The sequence below is a fragment of the Paramormyrops kingsleyae genome, chromosome 23 (genome assembly GCF_048594095.1).
Source record: "Paramormyrops kingsleyae isolate MSU_618 chromosome 23, PKINGS_0.4, whole genome shotgun sequence".
Classification (NCBI taxonomy): Eukaryota; Metazoa; Chordata; class Actinopteri; order Osteoglossiformes; family Mormyridae; genus Paramormyrops; species Paramormyrops kingsleyae.
In genome coordinates, this window is record NC_132819.1 from 20,224,787 (window position 1) to 20,248,053 (window position 23,267).

Consider the following 23,267-nt stretch of genomic DNA (forward strand, 5'->3'; position numbering starts at 1 on the left):
AAAATTGTGTTAAAAACAAAAGTACTCTCAAGGAGAAATTGGAACACTAAATATAGTTAAAAAATCAGACTATGTGACCAAATGCCCCTCTCAATTGATCAGCAGGGGAGATTAATAGAATGTTTTTAGAATGAATTTACTCTTTTGTGTAAAAAAAGTATTAATTTTTAAATTTGATGTGTTCATTATTCCAAGTTAATTTTTATAAGGAGAGTAATTATTTTGTATATAAGAAGCCAGAATTCAAATGGTGGCTTAATTATTGTTTTCTTTTTTGTTCAATGGACAAATGCTTAATGCTAATGTATTAAATGTGACGAAACAAGCAATTCAGCTGCGATACATTTGCTTTGTCCCACGGTGCACTGCCTAATTTACACTTTACAACTTACTTATGGATAAATTTGTGTTATCAATTAACTATCAATATGTATGAAATGGAGCAATGGCATGTAATATGGATGCGATGTAATAATTAATAACTGCTAGACAGAAAGTGATCTTGAAAATCCAAGGGGTGTGCACTGTCCTCCAGACTCCACTGATGAAAGCACACTCAATTGGACATGGCTGTCCCATTTTGTTTCAGAGCTATTACCCCTTTAGTGTGTTGCCCCATTGCACTTTAAGTGGATGCAATATATTAACAAATAACTATTACAGACAAAAATAATCTGAAAATGCAAGGGCTGTGCATTGTCCCCCAGGTTCCCCTGATCCATGCACAATATATGGGACATGGCTGTCCCATTTTGTTCCAGAGCTATTAACCCTTTAGTGTATTGCCCCTATGCCATGTAATATGCATACAATGTATTAATTAATAACTGTTAGAGTGAAAGTTATTCTGAAAATCTAAGGGGTGTGCATTGTCCCCCAGAGTCCACTGATCAAGGCACACTTCATGGGACATGGCTGTCCCATCTTGTTCCAGAGCTATTAACCCTTTAGTGCATTGCCCCTATGCCATGTAATATGCATGCAATGCATTAATTAATAACTGTTAGAGTGAAAGTTATTCTGAAAATCTAAGGGGTGTGCATTGTCCCCCAGAGTCCACTGATCCATGTATACTTCATAGGACATGGCTGTCCCATTTTGTTCCTGAGCTATTAACCCTTTAGTGCATTGCCCCTAAGCCATGTAATATGCATACAATGTATTAATTAATAGCTGTTAGAGTGAAAGTTATTCTGAAAATCTAAGGGGTGTGCATTGTCCCCCAGAGTCCACTGATCAAGGCACACTTCATGGGACATGGCTGTCCCATCTTGTTCCAGAGCTATTAACCCTTTAGTGCATTGCCCCTATGCCATGTAATATGCATGCAATGCATTAATTAATAGCTGTTAGAGAGAAAGTTATTCCGAAAATCTAAGGGGTGTGCATTGTTCCCTGTAGTCCACTGATAAAAGCACACTTCACTAGATGTGCCTGTCTCGTCTAGTTTTAAAGTTATTAACCCATTCATGTATTGTCCCATTGCACATTATACGGATACGTTCGAACATTCAAAAATTAATAAAAAATCGTACGTAAAGCAATCTGGGAAACAAAGGGGTGTGCAACAGTCGCCATGAGCCCAAAATGCTAACCGACCATGTCATTACAGCTGACAGGACCTATTTTATTAGCTATTAACGCGATTTTGCACAAATCACGAAATGGTTTGAAGCGACAAAATAACCGGTGTGCATCGTTGTCTGTGGACTGGACAACACGATTTTATCACTAAAAACGCCCCACCTTACTTCCGTGAAAAGTTATTGAAGCTAGAATACTGAATATCGAATATGAGGCTAACTTAACCGCGGTCTGTGACCTTAGGGTTTGCATTACAGTGTAGGGGGCCGTTATGATGACTGACCGCTTGTCTGGGTCTTTTTTTTGTTGTTGATGGCAACTAACGTTAACATCGGTGGGAATCCCGTGACCCACGGGAGTCACGAAAAGTTGTCAACCTCTAGTGTCGCTCATATGAATATATAGAGTTCACGATCGATAGTGCCCCGCATAGTCAGTTAGATGCCGGCCCGGTAGATCCGCTCTGACCCTGGGGGTGGGACGTGATGACCGCGGTGAAGTGACGTTCATGTAAAAGCACTGTAAAATGGACATTTCGCTTCCGGAGGACGAGTATTCTGTGGGAATATTTTTTAAGTATTGTATTGGCCTATAGTGCCATGTTAGGCGGACCATTGTTTGATATTTCCTTTCGGAAATGAGACCAATTCATGTTATTTTTCTTTGTGGCTATTTTCGCTTCATACCGGAAGGTAATGTTTTCTTTATGGTCTCTGTAGATAGGCCTATATGTCGCCAAGCTGCAGTGAAAACAGTTAGACGGCCTATTCTGTATGTGAACATTTCTTCAAAAAGTAAACGAAGACTACAACGAATTAGTTTACAAACTAATAACAAAAGTAATTTACAAATGCATTTTCTACAGAAATTAGTAGGTAGCGCAAAAGTTTCAAGTTTTGTCACATACACAATAATATAAATTTAATTATTTTGATTACTTCATCAAAGTTAATAAATGTTTTGAACGGGACAGTAAAGACGAGGCTGAAGCTGGTTACTTATTCGCAGCTTCCGATTCGTTTGGCTGCTTATTCGACGGCGTCTTGTTCTGCGACTGAAGTTAACTTCGAACTTGTGCATATAATGAAAATGATTTTCATGAAAATTTTTCTTTTACCATATGTTAGGTTTTTTTGTAGCTGCATCCAAAACATACATCCAAAACTATACGCGGTCCACGCGTTAACGTTTTTATTTATAATTGAATTTATTTATGTAGGCCTATTTATTCATTGATTTATTTTGATATTCAGTAGAAATGCACCGTGTGGGGGCCGGCGTGAAACTGCATTTCATAACGTTGTATTATTGTTGTAACCTCTCTTGGAATATGACACCTGAATAAAACGTCATATTCTTCTCAATAAACAGCAGGTATCTATACTATACAGAAAAATTAAATATGGAATTCATACTAGTGTATTTACAGATATCTACAAAAGGAGTAATTACATATTTTTTCTCAGTAAGTCTACCACACTAAAATTACATTTCTTTTATAATTTTATAACATAACACCATTAAATGTAACTAGTTACTCCTCAACACTAACTATATACTATATGTAGGCGAGTGAAATGCTTTTCTGATAAAAAATAAAACAAGACTAAAGATGACAAAGATAAGCAGACTGCAAAATAGAAGAGAATAGCAATGTATCAACAGTTAAGAATATAAAACGGTTTCCGTGTTCAGAGCTCCGAGAAGCCCTGGTACTTGTCGGGTAATGAGCTGCGCTGCTCATCCATTCCCATATTCTGTAATCCCCGTAATATCGGAAAGCAGTGCGCTCCTCACCTCTCGCTGTCTTCTCTCTGCAGCTATTCGGGTGGTAAACGGGCCGGTATCCGTCACTGAAGGGGGCAGCGCTAATTTATCCTGCAGACTGACTGAGACTGATGAAGATCTGGAGCAGGTTACATGGCAAAAAAGGACGCGAGGAATTCCTGAGAATCACAACTTCTTGGTCATCTTACCCCCCCGGGATGTAAGAAATATCAACGGATTAGGGAATCGGGCCCGATTTATTGGGAATTTAACCATGAAAACTGGATCAATTCAGATTTTGAATGTATCGCTGCATGATGAAGGCGTGTATACCTGCATCTTCACGGTGTTTCCAAGCGGGCCGCACCAGGCAGAAACTCGGCTGACAGTTCATGGTAAGTTAGTCTTTGTTGCTAAGAAACACCCTGCTTAATAAAGTTTTGAAAAATAAATGTAAAGAAACTGTATTTGTATACAATAAAATTAGGTAAACAAAATAGCATGAAACCAAAATGAAGGCGTAACATAACTCAACTTATACTGAAAATAACTGAACTACCATAACATACTGGGGAAACATATACTGTGTGATCAGCTTTCAGCTTGTCAGTATTGGGCTTTTTTCAGTTGACCCATCACGTCAGTTAATAATAATGGGTGCGTGGACAAATGAAGTGACACAATTAAGCTTTAATTGCAATCTGGTCGGAAAAAGAGATACAACAAGATCAGGATAGCGGTGCGGGGGAAAAGCGCCCTTTAGGCCACTTAAAATTAATAAATTGTTTTACATGACTCAAACTTCTAAAATATTGGTGAGTAGGGAATTTTATATTTTATATTTTTAGCGAAAAGACGATCGGCAACAGAGATATACTAAAACTAGAAAATTAAACTTTAATTTGTCAGTATCTCAACATTTTAAACTCTCAGCAGTTCAAACAATTACAAGAAAAGAGAAACCTTCAAAACAAATGCCTAGTCTAAGTGTTAACTCTCTGTCTCTGGCCCTGTGCGGGTGGGGTGGCCCGCTGGGGGGAAGATCCATCATGGGGGGGCTTGGGTGGCCCTGGCGGGTATGGGCGACCTCCTCTCTTGGGCCGCGGGCCGGGTGGTGCTTGGCTCTGCTGCGCCGTGGTGGGGCCCTGGCATCCAATGACAAATCAGGTCACACCTACACTTGCACATGCATACGAGAATGGTTGAGTGATCAATATCATTATTATTATGACTTTTTAGGGTATGTTATAGATTTAGGAATTGAAATATACATGTATAAGGGTACGATCACGTGTGTGTATGCTACATATATATAATACCGATTTGTATTAATTATTATTAGTATCACTGATGTTGTTATAATTCTTGTTGTTTGATGAGTGTTATGTTTCTTATGGTTGTTTGTATTCTGTATTCCCCTATACTTCATTTTTTCCCATCCCACCTACATTATTAGTGTTATTATTTCTGTATACCTTTTTTTTTTTTTTTTCTCTCTCCCCATGTTGATTGAAGTCTGTTATTGTGACGCTTGTTGTTTCTGTATCCCCCCTGTTTTTCTCCTTTTCCACGGTACTGGTGAGTTTGGAGCGGCCACACTGTTTGCTCATGAATGTAATGTAAAATAAAGTTGTCCTCCGAAGAGGGGGGGTGGTGGTGGGCAATAAAAAAAAAAAAAAAAAAAAGTGTTTATGGTCTTGCCACAGAATGGCCCAATAAAAGCGTCCTCCTGACAATAGCAAAACAACAGCACTTCCATTGTTTCAAACAATAGAAGTGCTGTTGTTTGACCTCAATGAGGGTCACTATTATTGGACCACCCTACAAGAGACTAGGGTTGTAACGGTATGAGATTTTCACGGTATGATAATCGTCTCAGAAAATATCACGGTTTTGTGGTATACGGTATTAAACTATCATTATTATTAGTATAATCATTAGCTACAATGACCCTTAAATGAATAAAAAGAGATATGGTTTTTGGTTGAACATGGTTTATTGTAACAAACTTTTTTTAATGAAAATAAAAAAAACTTATGGAAGTATGAGTAACTTTTGGGGGAAAAATAAATAAAATAAAGCTGTGCATCTCCCATTTGAACAAAATAAGGAATAAGTTATTTCTCTTTATATTAGACAAGAATAAATCAAACTGTCCTTCCTCTTTAACAGCATATATGGGAGAGCAATATGTGCAGGGTCATGTTTGTTAATATTTTCCTGAGATTATCATAGCAGCATGCATTTCTTTGCTTTTTTTCGGGTCAGGTTATGATGAAGAAATGTAAGCATGTTGAGATTTTCAGGGCTCAATCTTGACCGCTGAGGTGAGAGAATGTGTCCACTTGTACTAAACACCTATGAGTTTTCAGTTAGTGTATTTGATGATTATTCTTTTAAATAAAATTATAAAATGATCATTAAGTGTTCTCTTGAGAGTAGCTCTGGATATGTTCATGTGTTCACGTCTTCACATAGTGAGTGAGACAGCAGACGCTTTAAAAACCATGACCATCATGCAGTGGCGGTTTTAGGCATGGGCGAACGTTTTCATGTCACGTGGGGGGCGGCACACGAACTAGGAGGAAAACAAAAATAATCTAAATAAAGCGGTTTTCTGGAGGATGGGCGAGCGGAGACGATAAGGGATGAAGTTGGGAGGGCGCCGGGAGGGATTCTATGGGGGGCGGCGCACGAACCTGGAGGACAAAATAATCATCTGTGTCGCTGTGTGTGTGTGTGTGTGTGTGTGTGTGTGTGGGGGGGGGGGGTAGCTGGTTAATGAGCAAGCGGCAGCCTTTTTGCGCTGTATATTCACAGACGCACATCGCGATTTAATTTGCTGCACAGCTATATTTTGATTTATTCATCCATCTATCTATCAAATCGGACATTTTACGTGGCATCTGAATTATACTGTAATTGACTCCAATTACATGACTGGATTCCGGGATTCCCTCTGCATCACAGAAATAATACGGCTTTAAGTTATAAATGGAACTTACCTTTATCTTCACGGAGGGATGGTGTTCGCGAATATGGGAGAACATGTCCGACGTATTTCCTCCTTTTGCGGCCACTCTTCGTCCACATTTCTTGCAAACTGGATATCCACCCCACTATCATTTTTCGGATACCCAAAATATTCCCATACTGCAGATTTTTTTATTTTTTTTTCGGCAGGAAATAGAGATTAGAATTTGCAGCCACTATCGGACATTTTCGCCGCTGTGCATTTATGGGTGGAGTCTAAGCAGTAAAGCGGAAAGAAGTTGCATATACACAGCAGCGCAGGTGAGATCTGGTTTCTTTTTCTTTTCCAAACCGCGGATAGGCAAATGTGCATGATATGATAATCGTACATGTCAATATCACAATAAACCGCCATACCGGTATACCGTTACAACCCTACAAGAGACTACTTGCTCACAGTGCACAGGATATCAGGATTTGGCACATTGACGATCTCTGACAGTTTTTGAGGTGAAAAAAACGGATTTTTTGAAAAATATAAAATATTAAAAAAATCGAGGCGGCACCAAAAAATTGAGGCAGGTAAAACAATTTATTAATTTTAAGTGGCCTTAGTTGAGAGGTGAACTGGGCAGCTTCACAGCGCTGCACATTTCATTCGTTCTGTATGTTGTATTTTTTTTAACAAACGAGATGCACACTATCCCTTGTGGTTATATCCAAAGGCAGATGGCACCGCCATATGGCACTATGCCCCAGACTTATTCTGTGGACCGGCCTCTTGTGTTACTTCTGGGTCAAAACCTGGGTGGGGGGCTGGGGGCGCTGTGGAGCATGCGCAGAGCGCCTAGGCCAGTTTGAGTCCGATTAAACGCATGCATACAGGAGTAAATCGACTCTAATCAGACTAACACAGTAATTCGATTTTCTTAGTGTGCATGTTTCCTCTGATGTATAGAGGAGCAGGTTCCTCTTCCTGCTTTCTGAAGCTGATAATAAGCTCCTTTATTTTGGAAGTGTTCAATCATTCAAATAACCTCCGACCTTCTGCCTGTAGTCTGCTTTTGCATTCTTGCTCTTTTCAAGTTGGATAATGCAACACTGTAATTCACCGTTGCCATTCCTAAAGTGTTACTTTCTTTTAGTCGAAGCTTGACGTCTCTGACCATCCATGGATTACTGTTTGGGAAACATTGAATGTTCTTGCAAACAGTGACGCTAACTACAGAGTTCTGTATATAAAGCAGGACACTTGGTGTGTACTTCTCCATGTCTTGTTCTGCAAATAGGTCCCAGTGTGTGCACTCAAAACAGACTTGGGGTCTCATTTATAACCGTTGCATACGCACAAATCAGGACCCAAAAGATGGGGTATATAGTGTAGATTAAGTTAAGATTTGAGTCGGATTATATATTTTTACATATATATATATATGTGTGTATGTATATATATATATATATATATATATGTGTATGTATATATATATATATATATATGTGTGTGTGTGTGTGTGTGTATATATATATATATATATATATGTATGTAAAAAAATATAATCCGACTCAAATCTTAACTTAATCTACACTTTTAATCTATGCTCCGCAGCTGTTGAAATGTAAATGTATAACTTGTGGTTGTGATTATCACGATCATTTGGACACAGTGTGAAACAATCAGTCTCATTGCTGAAGACACATAAATACCGCGATAAAACCCCCAGCTCCCTGGGCGCTGCTACGGGTGGCTGTCCTTCGCGGACAACTTGCTCTACAAAAGAGCAAGTTGAGGGAGGTGTAAAGACAATTTCCCCACGGGGATTAATAAAGTGTTCATTATTATTATTATTATTATTATTATTATCACATTTGTGCGCAAAATCACATAATGGATGCGCCAATGCCAATGTTCAGGGACCATGAAGATTTTTTTGGATGACAAAAATTACCTAGATGTGTGTGTTTGGAGCTATGTGCTGAACTGGGCCCAATGTTAGAGAGACCAACCCGACGGAACCGCGCAAACCCGGTACTATTACAGGTACTGACGACCCTGGGGTTCCTTGCAACTGGCTGTTACCAGCAGGAATTAGCCGACAGGTATATGTTATAGTTAACAATAAAATTGTGAATTTGTTCTAAAGCTTGTTTAGGAAATACAATAATAATCTAATTGTGTTTAATTGTATTCTAGGTCTGGGATATCAGAACCATCACTAAGCTCAATAATACCTGTCGTTTTGGATGGGATTATTAAAATGACTAGTAGATACACTAAGTTCCCTTACACTGTGGGAGAACAGGCCAACATCGACAGGCAATTTGCAGCAATGTCCGGTTTCCCAAATGTAATCGGTGCAATTGACTGCACTCACGTTGCAACAAGGGCTCCATATGAAAACAAATTTATTTACGTGAATAGAAAACATGTGCGTTCTGTAAATGTGCAAGTTATTTGTGACGCTGATATGGTCCTGACAAACGTGGTTGCACGATGGCCTGGTTCAACACATGACTCGTTTATCCTGGAACGCAGCAGTGTAGGGAGCAGGCTGGAGCTGCGGGCGATGGCTGGCTTCTTGGTAAGGTGATAAAAACATTGTGTAATTTATAACTATTCATTGTATTGCAGGGGTGGCCAATCTGATCCGCAAAGGGCCGGTGTGTATGCAGGTTTTTGGGATAACCTGTAGGTCAGCTGTTCAAACCCAGGTGTGAGGACTCTTCAGCCAATCAGTCCTCTAATTAGTAATATAATTAGGGAGTTACAGCGAAAACGTGCATGCACACCGGCCCTTTGCAGAGAAGATTGGCCACTCCTGATGTATTGAATGAAATTCAGGTGACAGCAGCTTCCCTCTCAAGCGCTGGCTCCTCACCTTCCTTTCAAACCCCCGGAGCGCACAGGAAAATCGCTATAACGATGCTCACGCTCGTGCACGCACCGTTGTGTCGTCTCGGCCATGTTTGCATCTCCCTCTTTCTCAGACACTCCCCCCACACACACTTGTTTCTCACAGTATTGAAGCCGTCCGGGTTTGCAGAGGTGTCAGCTCCGACGTGCCCTCACCGCCTCCGCTAGCGGACGCGCTCTTTCAATGCGCTGCAATTCTTTTTTTTATAATCACTTTCAGATCTGACCACTTTTTTTTATTTCGGGCGCCGTCCTGTTTGCAACGCTTACTTCTTTCACAGCATTCGTCACCTGTTGCCACTCCCTGCCTTTCTTTTTGTTTGTCACCCCAGTACTGTGACCACCAAACAAAATATGTTTTCTGCTTTCCACTTCACCCACAAGCACATCTATCTCGGTTTCAGAAAGAATTTTATTCTTACTTTTCCCCTCGGTTGCCATGATGCCATGAGTTTTTCAGATTTACATCGGAGGCTTAAATATACATGAGGTGATTTGGCATTTACCATGTATGGTTGAACGGGGGCGTGTAGAGGGCGGAATATGCGGCAAAGTCACGTCCATACAATTGCTTGTTCGTGTATATTGCTTGCAGGTGTGCGTTCGCAAGTTTTTATAAATCTGACTTTTTCTTTTAGTACGTCATTTTCATCTTTTGAGCACACATACACTTTTAGTATGAGTTCTATGCAAAGTTTTATAAACGAGACCCCTGGCATTGAATGGCCAAGTCAGGATGGTTTCATGTTTTGATGTCTGAAAAAGCCATAACCTTTTTAATGGCACATTTCATACTTTCCAACAGCTTGTTGTGTCAGACTAAGTCACCAAATTAGGGTTGACCAACTGAAGCTAGGCTTGCTGTTAGAAAGGTTATGGCTTTTTCAGACATAAGAACTGATTTTTCTGATTGTTCAGGGCCTCGTATAATGGGAAACCACAGTTTAGACTGACTTAGCAGCATATTTCAGGCAGTTCTTGTTGTGTTACCAACAGTCCCCAAATTTGGGTTGGGGTAAGCCAACTGAAGCTAGGGTCCTCAGACTGGTTCTCTGTTTCTCACACACTTTCAACATCTCTCGCGTGGAACTCATTGGGCTCTATTTTGACGATCTAACACAAAGCATAAAGCACAAGACACCATCCATCCATCCATCATCTGCCGCTTGTCCGGGGTTCGGGTCGCTGGGGTAGCAGCTTCAGGAGAGGCACCCAGACCTCCCTCTCCCCAGCTACCTCTACCAGCTCCTTGGGGCAGACACCGAGGCGTTCCCAGGCTAGCCGAGAGATATAATCCCTCCAGCGAGTCCTGGGTCTGCCCCGGGGCCTCCTCCCTGTAGGACAGGCACGGAAAACCTCTCCGGGTAGCCACCCAGGAGGCATCCACACCAGATGTCCAAACCACCTCAACTGGCTCCTTTCGACGTGAAGAAGCAGCGGTTCTACTCTGAGGCCCTCCCAGATATCCAAACTTCTCATCCTATCCCTAAGGGAGAGCCCAGACACCCTGCGGAGAAACCTCATTTCGGCTGCCTGTATTCGCGATCTCATTCTTTTGGTCATTACCCATCGCTCATGATCATAGGTGATCAATTACGAAGATGGACCAATAGATCGAGAGCTTTGCTTTTTGGCTCAGTTCTTTCTTAGTCACGACGAACCGGTTAAGCACCTGCAAAACTGTAGACGCTGCTCCGATTCGTCTATCCAGCTCCCGATCTCACCTACCCTCACTCGTGAACAAGACCCCGAGATACTTAAACTCCTCCACTTGAGGCAGTACGTCTTCCCTGACCCGAAGAGGGCAAACCACCCGTTTTCGGCTGAGAACCATGGTCTCGGACTTGGAGGTGCTAATCCTCATCCCTGCCGCTTCGCACTCGGCTGCGAACCGCCCCAGTGCATGCTGGAGATCCCCAGCAGATGAAGCCAACAGGATGACATCGTCTGCAAAAAGCAGCGAGGCAATCCTGAGGCCACCAAACTGGACACCCTCAACACCCTGGCTGCGTCTAGAAATCCTGTCCATAAATATTATAAACAGGACCGATGACAAAGGGCAGCCCTGGCGGAGCCCAACCCGCACTGGGAACACATCCGACTTATTACCGGCAATGCGGACCAAGCTTCTGCTCCGTTCGTACAGGGACCGAATCGCCCACAACAGTGGGCCCTGGACCCCATACTCCCGAAGCACCCCCCACAGAGCACCTCAGGGAACCCGGTCGTAAGCCTTTTCCAAATCCACAAAACACATGTAGACTGGATAGGCAAACTCCCAGGCCCCCTCCAGTACCCTTGCAAGGGTATAAAGCTGGTCCAGTGTTCCACGGGCAGGACGAAAACCGCATTGTTCCTCCTGAATCCGAGATTCGACTATCGATCTCACCCTCCTCTCCAGTACCCCGGAATAGACTTTCCCAGGGAGGCTGAGAAGTGTGATCCCCCTGTAGTTGGAACACACCCTCCGGTCCCCTTTCTTAAATAAGGGGACCACCACCCCGGTCTGCCAATCCAGTGGCACCGTCCCTGACCTCCACGCACTGTTGAGAAGGCGTGTCAGCCACGACAGCCCCACAACATCCAGAGCCTTCAGGTAGTCCGGGCGGATCTCGTCCACCCCCGGGGCCCGGCCACCACGGAGCTCTTTAACCACCCTGGCCACCTCAGCCCCAGTGATGTGCAAGCCCCCCCCCCAGCACCCTCGGGCTCTGTGCCCTCAGATGTCTCAAAGGCAGTGTGCGTAGATGTATCTGAGGCAGGGTTGAGGAGGTCCTCAAAGTATTCCTTCCACCTCCGGGTGATGTCCCCAGGTGAGGTCAACAGCACCCCCCCCCCACTATAAATAGTAGGAACCAGGAGCTGCTTCCCCCTCCTGATACTCCGGATGGTTTGCCAGAACCTTTTTGAGGCCGACCGAAAGTCACTTTCTATGGCCTCACCGAACTCCTCCCACGCCCGGGTTTTTGCATCTGTGACTGCCCGAGCTGCGTTCCGCCTGGCCTGCCGGTACCCGTCAGCTGCCTCCGGAGACCCCCGGGCTAATAATTCCCTTAAGCCTCCTTCTTCAGCTTCACGGCCACCCTCACCTCTGGTGTCCACCATCGGGTACGGGGGTTACCGCCACGACTGGCACCGACCACCCTGCAGCCACAGCTCCGTACGGCCGCTTCCACAATGGAGGTCCGGAACAGTGTCCATTCAGACTCAATGTCCCCAACCTCCCCCGGTATGCGGTTGGAATTCTGCCGGAGGCACGAGTTAAAGCTCCAGCGAACAGGAGCCTCTGCCAGACGTTCCCAGCAGACCCTCACTATGCGCTTGGGCCTACCAGGTCTGACCGGCTTCCTCCCCCGCCACCTGAGCCAACCCACCACCAGGTGGTGATCAGTTGACAGCTCTGCCCCTCTCTTTACCCGAGTGTCCAAGACGGAAGGCTGCAAATCAGATGATACGATTATGAAATCGATCATCGACCTGTAGCCCCGGGCATGTTCGTACCATGTCCACTTATGGACACCCTAATGCTCGAACTTGGTGTTCGTTATGGTCAAACCATGCATTGCACAGAAGTCCAATAACGGAACACCACTCGGATTCAGATCAGGGAGGCTGTTCCTCCCAATCACCCCACTGTCACACTGTCATTGCCCACGTGAGCGTTGAAGTCCCCCAGCAAAACGATGGAATCCCCCCGCGGCACGCCAAATAGCATACCGCTAAGGGAATCCAAGAAGGCCGGGTACTCTGAACTGACATTCGGTGCATAAGCGCAGATGACAGTCAGAGACCTATCCCCGACCCGAAGGCGCAGGGAAACAGCCCTCTCGTTCACCGGGGTAAACTCCGTTGTTAATGCACCGAGTTGTGGGGCCACCAATAGCCCCACCCCAGCCCGGCGTCGCTCACCCGCCGCAACTCCAGAGTAAAAGAGCGTCCAGCCCCTCTCCAGGAGATTGGTTCCAGAACCCAAGCTATGTGTTGAGGTGAGCCCGACTATATCTAGTCAATACCTCTCAACCTCACGCACAAGCTCAGGCTCCTTCCCCACCAGAGAGGTGACATTCCATGTCCCGAAAGCCAGTTTTGTCAGCCGGGGATCGGACCGCCAGGGCCTCCCTTGGCCGCCACCCGATCCACAATGCACCGAACCCCTGACATTCCCCCTGCGGGTGGTGGGCCCACATGTGGACAGTCCCGCGTGCCTCTTTCGGGCTGTGCCCGGCCGGGCCCCACGGTCCAAGGCCCGGCCACCAGGCGCTCGCTAATGGGCCCCTCCCCCAGGCCTGGCTCCAGGGTGGGGCCCCGGTTACCCTAGTCCAGGCGAGGGAAACGGGACTTTGTTTTTATACTTTTTCATAGGGTTCTTCTGGATTGCTCTTTGTCTGGCCCCTCCCCTGGGACCTTTTTGCCTTGGGAGACCCTACCAGGGGCTATTGACCCTACCAGGGCCAACAACATAGCCCCCAGGTTCACTGAGGCACGCAAACCCCTCCACCACGATAAGGTGGCAATCCAAGGAGGAGAGCACAAGACACAATTACCATTTATGGGCCTGTCCATATCCATTTTAGCTATTTTTACGGTGGAAAACTGTAGTTTGCATCAGCGCAAGGCGTAAAAAGGGTATTCAGAGGTGTGTCTTGGGCGTAACATACAGTAAACCAATGAAGGAATTATTAGCTCAGGTACATTTTAATATCTCCACCAATATGTTTTAAATTAATTAAAGTTTAATCAATTAGTATTTAATTCTGATTATTAACCAATTGTTATGCTGAATGGTCGGCTCCTCCAAACTCAATTGCGGAATCCCCGTGAGTCTGTTAATGTGAGACTTGAATGGGATTCACTAATTACCAGTATCGCTTAGTAACCTGGGTTTGAAAGCTCGTCCAACGATCTGCATCACCAGGTAATGTAAACGATTGGTAGCGAAGCTCCCCTCACGGCCGATGAGAGAGAGACTCGCGATATTTCAGGCGAGTTTGAGGTTTCAGAGTTTGTAGCTAGTTCGCACAGAGGCAGGGACTAGTACTGTTGTGAGCACTCAATGAACGGAGGCTGAAGTTGTGTAAAAGACATGCATTTATTCCTAACTAACACTACAACTAACATAAGACAGACATTACACCTAACACAAACAACAAAACCGAAATAGCGGAATAGAAACAAACAATGTAATTATGAAAATGCAATGACCGGATTTAAATGAGTAACTTTAAAAAGGAAATGCTGTTCTGCAAAGCAAGCACAGTTTGAGTTTGTGGAAACACGACCCTAAAGTCATATAGCAAGTTAACAGAACAGCTTAGGTTGTTAGAATAAGAGGAAGTTGGTTTACTTGGTTGCCGAGTGTGTGTGTGTGTGTGTGTGTGTGTGTGTGTGTGGGGGGGGGGTCTTGGCAGTTGGTTGCAGAACCTGCATGAAGTTGCCCCCCCATATGTTTCAGATTTCAACCAAACTGGTCTTAATCGTTTATGCCGGATTGTGCCGTTAAAATTTTTGTTTGTGCTGCTTTAGTTTCCGAGATATTAATGTTTGTTTACATGGTCACGTGACACCAGCGTGACGTTAGCCCCCCATTTGTGTCTGATTTCCACCAAACCGATCGCAATCGAATGTACTGCGTTTGTGCTGGTTTGTGCCGTTAAAACTGTCTTTTGTGCTGCTTTAGTTTCTGAGATATTAATGTTTGAAATGTTGTCCCCCCTCCCATTTGCGTCTGATTTCGACCAAACCGATCGCAATAGTTTGTGCCGTTTGAAAGTTGTCTGTATTGTTATTTTTCTGAGTTATATCTCTTAGTTTATGCCTTTACGTGATCGCCGTATAGCGCTCAGGCTTGTGTTTCTCATGTTAACGGAAAGTGGAGCGTTTGATGACTAATGGTGCATTTGCTCAGCAAACTAGATCAGTTTTCGGCCCAGTAAATGGACGTTCTCATGCGTGAATCAAAAATGCGCGTGTACATCATTTATGAAAGCGCCACTGTTCTATTTAAGCCTTTCGAAGTGAAGCGAATGTGGGATGAGGTAGCCCACAAGTCTGTTATCATTTTCTGGCATCACCAGGTCACCCGCTCAGTGACGAACGCGGTATAAAGATATCAGAAGACGGGGAAAACAGAAACTCACTGCTGAATGAGCACAGCTGCTGGGAACAGAGACTTCATTAAATTTGTGTATTTATTTTTTTTAAATTTTGGATCTGCAGTTTGCAAAATTCAAATAATAGTGAAATCTTTGTTCAAACTATACACAACCTACAGTTTTTAAGGTATTTTAAAAGGCAATAGGGCTGTTATTTTTCTCACAATTTAGACTCCTTATCAGACTACTGATGATTCAGCTCTTCTGCCAGCTGACCCTCCATGCCCATGCTGCTGCTGGCATGCACTCCTTTGTTGGCATTGGCACATTATGTTCAGCGTCACGCCTTCTCAAGTCCTCTCATGTGTCCTCATCCATAAAGAATGCTGCCACCTTCTCAGGGCTGTACTGTAATGTTCTACCTGACTTACCTAAACATCTGAAACACATTTTCAGCAATCCAAATGTCCTTTCAATTACAGTATGTGCTTAATTGTGATAATGAACTCGAAAGGTTTTTTAATGATAATGTCTCTGAACAAACAATCAGAAACAAAATTCACGAGGGTGGCCTGAGGGCCCGACGTCCACTAGTGGGCCCTGTGCTCACTGCCCGGCACCGTGAAGCTCGATTGGCATTTACCATAGAATACCAGAATTGGCAGGTCCGCCACTGGTGCTCTGTGCTTTTCATAGATGAGAGCAGATTCACCCTCAGCATATATGACAATCGTGAAAGGGTCTGGAGAAGCCATGGAGAACATTATGCTGCCTGTAACATTGTTCAGCATGACCAGTTTGAAGGTGGGTCAGTGATGGTCTGGGGAGGCATATCCATGGAGGGACGCACAGACCTCTACAGGCTAGACAACAGCACCTTGACTGCCATTAGGTATCGGGATGATATCCTTGGACCCATTGTCAGACCCTACTCTGGTGCAGTGGGTCCTGGGTTCCTCCTGGTGCACGACAATGCCCGGCCTCATGTGGCGAGAGTATGCAGGCAGTTCCTGGAGGATGAATGAATGGATACCATTGACTGGCCCCCATGCTCGCCAGACCTAAATCCAATGGAACACCTCTGGGACACCTCTCCGACGCCACCAGGTTGCACCTCAGACTGTCCAGGAGCTCAATGACGCTCTGCTCCAGATCTGGGAGGAGATCCCCCAGGGCACCATCCGGCGTCTCATTAGGAGCAGACCCGACGTCCAAGCACGTGGGGGGCATATGAACTATTGAATATGATTATGAGTTGCTGCAATGAAATTTTGGCAAAATGCAGTAGCCTGCTGCATCATTTTTTCCCTTTGATTTTGAATTCAGCCCTCTGTAGGTTGATAATTTCCATCAAACAATGTGGCATCCTTTCGTTCCCAACACATTACCCAGTCCATATCAGTACACATATCCAGCATGATTTTTTTCCCATTGAGATCTGATGTGTTTTCAAAGTGTTCCTTTAATTTTTTTGAATAGTGTATGTAAATGAAATAAAATAACATAAAACCATTAGTGCACTTAAAATGCGCTAATCCACAAGTTTCTAAAACGCATCTCTTAAATGACCGTGTAATAATGTGCCACTGACTTTAGACATGGTTTTCTTGTCAAAAGCACAGTGTCATTTCGCTGCCTTAAAAGAGCAATGCGTCAGCAGTGTGTGCCCAGACACAATTAATTTAAAAAACACCACTCCTACAAGCGGGAAATGGGCGCAAAATCATTTGTTATTTTAACGATGTACACGTGTGACATGAAAATAAGAAATGTGCTGGTATGAAACTAGCAAGAGCACTTTGCTTTGCACCTTCCACTGGTGCAAAATAGGGACCATCTTCTCTCAAGCACTATAAGTCGTCTCTCTCGCGAACTTTCAAACAGCAAACATTCAACTGGGCTCTGTATGCACTGCAACAGCTAGAATCAGTTCAACATGTGTTACTTGAGTGCAACAAATGCAACAAGAAATGAAAAGTTCTGAAGACACTACAGAGCAAGAAGCACATACATGGTCTTGCATTTGCCAGTTTTCTTGGTCCTCTTTTATGAAGGAATGCCTCAGATTCAGCTCTTTGCAGAACACACTGTGTGGGATGTTTCGTTGACTCAGTCTGTGTGACAGGTCGTCCTGTAGTGACAGTAACACCTGCGGCGCCCCTGGTGGTCGGAGGAGAGAGTGGCGTCTTAGCGACCTGCATTGCTGCCAATGGACGCCCAGCAGCAGGGGTGTCATGGCGCACAGACCAGCTGGATGGCCCGACTGAGATCCAGAATAACGCGACACAGAACCCCAACGGCACCACAACCGTCAGGAGCTACCTGCTGGTGACCCCCACCAGGTCCATGAATGGCCGAGAGGTGCAGTGTGTGGTGAACCATACAGCCCTGGAGCATGAGGAGATTGTGCCGTACAGGATCTCACTGCACTGTGAGTACTGCTGGGAGGCCAAACCCACTGCAAGTCAGTCACTGTTTACAGTGGAATGTACTTCAGACATAGACAGTAATCATTTTACAATAAATGAACCCAAAGGGTGAGTCTTTGCTCCATGTTGTTGAAATCCATTTGACCAAGCAGACCAATGTTCCTTCAAGATGCCCCACAGTCTGTGAATATCTCTCTAAATGGAACATCATCTGAGGCTCCAGTCTTCCAGTGTGATGTAGATGCCAATCCTGCACCTACAAGATACACCTGGAGCAGGTAGAATGTTACCTTGTATGTCATTTCACAGCTTCTAGGACTTAATCTCTGTGTGGGATGTTTGTGTAACTAACATATTAATGCAACAATTAACCTTAAACAGGCATTTGGTATAGATGCATTTTGTTTATTTTCTTGTGTTATTTAAGGGTTCAGTAAGACTGAATTGAGATGTTTTGATAGATTTTACTCTTGATAGATTTATACTTATGAGAAATGACTGTTGATGTCACATGGAAATTTCAAGGGAAATTAATTTGTTAATTTTATTATTGTTTTCTATTATTTAAAGCCACAAATCCACACCATTGTCATGATCGGCAAGCAGGCAGTGGAGGCGAGAGCAGCCAGGTTAACAGAAGAACGGGGTTTATTTACGGAAGAACAGACAGGACGGGTACTCACAGGCATTAGACAACAATGACAGATCTGACTAGACGGAACTTAGACGCGGACTAAATACACAGGACAGGTTGGAATTAACTAGACATAGGTGGGAAAAATCAGGAAGTAACATGAGGTAATGAGGGGGCGTGGCACACATGAGGATCGTTCGGAGCGGATCGTGACAACCATAAGTGAATATTTTTCTTAACGTGTTTTAATTGTCAGTTTCTGTGTGCCAGAGCCTTATTAACAACAACAAAACACTTAAATGAAGACCAAGCTCAGTAAGATACCAAACTTCTGAACTCACCACTCATAGGAAACTTTTTTTTTTAGAAAAAAACTTTTACTTTCTTAAAACAAAACAGCAACCACAAAGAATGACTGTGTTGGCCCAAATATAAGACCTTTTTTTTTCTCAAAATGTCTGAAAAAGTGGTGTCGTCTTGTGTTTGGGGTCTATACAAAAATGGAATAGATGGTGCCAAATAAGACATGTTGCAACGAGTGTTTTGACTTCCTGTAATATAGATTTGCTGTAAGATTTCTTGTCTAGTGTCACGGCAGAAGCATGAGACTGTCATGCCCCGCTCCGTCCGATCCTACTGTGTGCCACGCCCCCTCGTTAACCTCATGTGGAATCCCAGTGTTTTACAGCTGTTTCGGATTGTTGTCATTAGTTCAGTGTATTTAGTCCGCTTTTCCGTTTGTATCCCCAGTCCGGTCATTGACGTTACCTGCTGTATCCTGTCGTGTTTCCCCGGTCCTGGTTCCCTTAAATAAATCCCCGTTCTACCCTGCTTCCTGGCTCCTGCTCTCCTGCTTGCCCGCTCCGTGGCCGTAACAGAGACTTGGCGCTGCGTGCGTTTAGTGTGACTTCTCAAATTACTACCACATTTCAGAAGGCATTCTGTGCCTTATTCCTCTCCACACAAATGTGTCTGATACAGAAAAACAAAACTGTAGCTTTCACAGAACAGGTCACTGCGTAGAACGGTTATGGATGTTACTTATTGATTTTACATAACTCAAAAATGATCATTATTTGGTCCCAGTACTACACTCATGCAAAACATCCTTAGTGTTTAGTAACTAGTTCTTTATGTGTTTGGCCTGTGTGTTTCTGGGTAATGTAGTATTGACGCTGTTTTTCACCCCTTGGCTTAGAGTGGACAGTAAAGTACCCGGTCCTTCACTCAGACCAGAGGGAGCCAGGCTGGTGTTTTTAAAGAGGGACCCTGAACTAAATGGCCTGTATGTATGTGAGGCATCAAACCAGTATGGCCGAGTTAGTGGGACCCTCTTTGTATATACAGGTAAGGATCAGTGCAAGGGGCATTTAGACTGTATTAGTAATAGTACTAATAATAATGTGATGCTGTCAGCATGAGCCAGCAGAGGGCAGCCTTGTGCACACTAATGATGATTCAAGTTCTTCATAAAAAAAATATGCACTGAGGGGGATTTCAAATAGCAGGAATAAGCTCTTCTTTTTACAGATGTTACCCGAGGCTACTATGGAGGCCTGATTGCAGCTATTTTTGTCTTGTTTTTTACACTCATTCTCTTGAGCTTCTACACATGGAAGACAGTGTTACAGCGGAGGTAACTTCACTTGAATTATCTTGCTGAGATGAACATGATTCTGAATTGGAGTGAAGCACATCTCTTAACTGACTGGTGTCTGTGTTTCTGTAGGAATCCAAGAAGATCAAGGTCACACCAGGTACACATGAGCTAAATGTTATAACCAGCTTTAATTTGCTACTGCTGTGAGACTCCTTCACAGAAACAGTCAGTTTAAAAAAATGTATGTTTGGATGTTGACAGGAGGACGTGCACATGCAGGAACAACAACAGGAAGAACAAGAAGAGGAATCACAAGAACAAGAATCACAGTTTAATCCTCTTCCTCAGCAATCACAGTTACATCCTTCCCCTCATCATGCGGGCGCCGGATTGTAACTCGAACGATGTCATTCTATGTATTGTTGTAGTCCGAGTCTCAGTCAGTCTTCCCCAGATTAGTCATTGTAGTGTCCGTTGATGTCCGTACCCGTTTGCCTGATTACCCGTAAGTTTGGCTTGCTCTCCTGCTTGCCTTGTTGCCCAGTGTGGCACTAGGTTAAAATAATATATTTACTTTTTAATATACTGTTTTATGTTAAACTATATGGCGATATAGATATATAGTAGTGCTGTCAATCGATTAAAAAAAATTAACTAATTAATCGCACAATTTTTTTGCAATTAATCGCGATTAATCACAATTAAAAGACTGAAACTTTTTGGATATGTAAATGTAAATACTTAATGTAAACTCAAGACAATGAAGCTATTTAAATTCAAATATGATTGTTTATTGGAATTTTTGTTTAACTCTTTCACTGTCGCCGCCTAGTGGTTCAGACGCATACGTCCGAATTTTCAATAACAAAAAAAAAAGACGTTCAATAAAAGAAACAAATGTATCAAATCAACCAAAAACGGCTTGTTACACTACAAAAAACCTTTCAGATAATATCTGTAGAAAGTTGCGCAATTTTTGTGCCATGGTTTTTTTGTAACAAGTAAAAATAAAATGACCATGGTAGCCATCTTTAAACGGGTCGAGTGTCAGGAAGTAAAATATAAGTGTTAATAAAATGAAAACTAAGCACTTCAAACTATTTCTTTCACGGCCAATACTTCATAAACCGTCACAGTATTAAGACAAAACACGCATTTTTCCATAAATATGACTAATGCTCTCAAATAGCTTGCTCACTCATCGCGGAAAAATGTCAGTCGGCATTTTGTACATTCGTGCAATGTTTTTTATCTTCGGAGTTTTAGAAGAAAACCAATGAATAAAATGACAAAGTTACCCTCGTTTGAAAGCTTGATCTCTTATGTACATAAATCAATCACTGTAATCCTTCATTGTCAAGTATTTTTTCAGATATATGCTCTGCTTCCCTGCTAGCACATTATTTTTTACGCACTGAACCTTTGCCCATGGTTATGTTTCACCATAATAAACTTTTTACATGAATATCAAATTACAGTGTCATTTGCTTCATCCAATAGAGGTGTGTCTAAGGTTTGCAAAATGGTATGGGATGTGCTGATTGGGCATTGTTTTTCGCGCTGGGGACATGAATGCGCAACTTATTCTCTGCAGGTGCAGTATTTGTGGGAGTGTCTCGAGTACGCATTGCGCACGTAGTCTCCATGAGTTTACCCAGTTATTTTCGGACAACAACTTTTTTGACTGAAGAAAAATGGCTCGGATGACTTTCACTGTTGAGAAAGCACAGAAGATGATTTTGAAGAGTGGTTTGGGGGAAGAAAGTGTCGCTTTTATCCATTGATTCGATGGAGGAGGACGCTTTTTTGTGCGGAGAGGATGCAACGCTCGACATAAGTACATTTATTTACAGTTTACATTTTACTCTTTTTATTCTATAGATTTTTATAATTCCGTGATTCAGCAAATTACAATTAACATTTGCTTTGGTAACACTTGTATTGTGGTACATTGGGAAAAGTTCCGCATCGCCTTTGTCAAGCTTTGAAGTGTGCAAAGTAATGCAGCGCTTTTGGCTTTCACTTAGTTACGTGGGGCTTTGTTTGGGCAAAGTTATGCGGGGCACTTGTCGGCCTTGTTTGAGCAAAGTTATGTACAGTACTTGTCGGCTTTGTTTGGGCAACATTATGTACGGTACTTGTCGGCTTTGTTTGGGCAAAGTTATGCGGGGCGCTTGTCGGCTTTGTTTGGGCAAAGTTTTATCCACAGAACCATCCGGCAGAGTTTTATACTGAAACTTTCCGTCTAAAAGTCCTTCCTTGGTGTTATCCATACTTCTTTGCACGTTGAACACACGTCGGCCACAACAGGAAATAAAAAAAACTGCAACCGCGTTAATTGCGTTAAATTTTTTTTAACTCGTTAAATATTTCAAATTAATCGCATGCGTTAACGCGCTAATTTTGACAGCACTAATATATAGATATAGATATAGATATATAGATATAGATTTTCTTTTTTTTCTATATTTTATTATTTATTCTATCACACACACACACACAGTGGTACCTCAGAACTCGAAATTGATCCGTTCAGAACTCCGGACCGGATCCTAAAAAGTTCGAGTTCTGATAGAATTTCCCCCATAAGACATAATTCCATGTCCCGAGAGCCAGTTGTGTCAGCCGGGGATCGGACCGCTGGATTGGCAGACCGGGGTGGTGGTCCCCTTATGAAAGGGGACCGGAGGGTGTGTTCCAACTACAGGGGGATCACACTTCTCAGCCTCCCTGGGAAAGTCTATTCCGGGGTACTGGAGAGGAGGGTGAGATCGATAGTCGAATCTCGGATTCAGGAGGAACAATGCGGTTTTCGTCCTGGCCGTGGAACACTGGGCCAGCTTTATACCCTTGCAAGGGTACTGGGAGTTTGCCTATCCAGTCTACATGTGTCGGACGTGTTCCCAGTGCGGGTTGGGCTCCGCCAGGGCTGCCCTTTGTCATCGGTCCTGTTTATAATATTTATGGACAGGATTTCTAGGCGCAGCCAGGGTGTTGAGGGTGTCCAGTTTGGTGGCCTCAGGATTGCATCACTGCTTTTTGCAGACGATGTCGTCCTGTTGGCTTCATCTGCTGGGGATCTCCAGCGTGCTCTGGGGCGGTTCGCAGCTGAGTGCGAAGCGGCTGGGATGGGGATTAGCACCTCCAAATCCGAGACCATGGTTCTCAGCCGGAAACGGGTGGTTTGCCCTCTTCGGGCCGGGGAAGACGTACTGCCTCAAGTGGAGGAGTTTAAGTATCTCGGGGTCTTGTTCACGAGTGAGGGTAGGCGAGATCG

At 43.7% G+C, this 23,267-nt stretch overlaps 1 protein-coding gene across 5 annotated transcripts in view; it reads left to right on the forward strand.

The window, feature by feature from the left end:
- Positions 1-2,073: 2,073 nt before the first annotated feature.
- LOC111852495 (nectin-3-like) overlaps positions 2,074-23,267 on the forward strand; it is a 58,399-nt gene continuing 37,205 nt past the window's right edge. For 2 of the 5 annotated variants that reach the window (XR_011984995.1, XM_072705865.1), the window contains exons 1-2: positions 2,075-2,276; positions 3,405-3,746. Coding sequence is in view for 4 of the 5 variants with exons in the window: in XM_072705865.1 (XP_072561966.1) it covers positions 2,222-2,276; positions 3,405-3,746 (397 nt within the window). In the remaining variant the exon portion in view is untranslated. Of the gene's footprint in view, positions 2,277-3,404; positions 3,747-17,452; positions 17,759-17,925; positions 18,035-19,588; positions 19,738-19,920; positions 20,027-20,119; positions 20,148-20,251; positions 21,463-23,267 lie in introns of those variants that run through there. The other 3 variants (XM_023828496.2, XM_023828540.2, XM_072705864.1) reach the window with 3 other exon arrangements.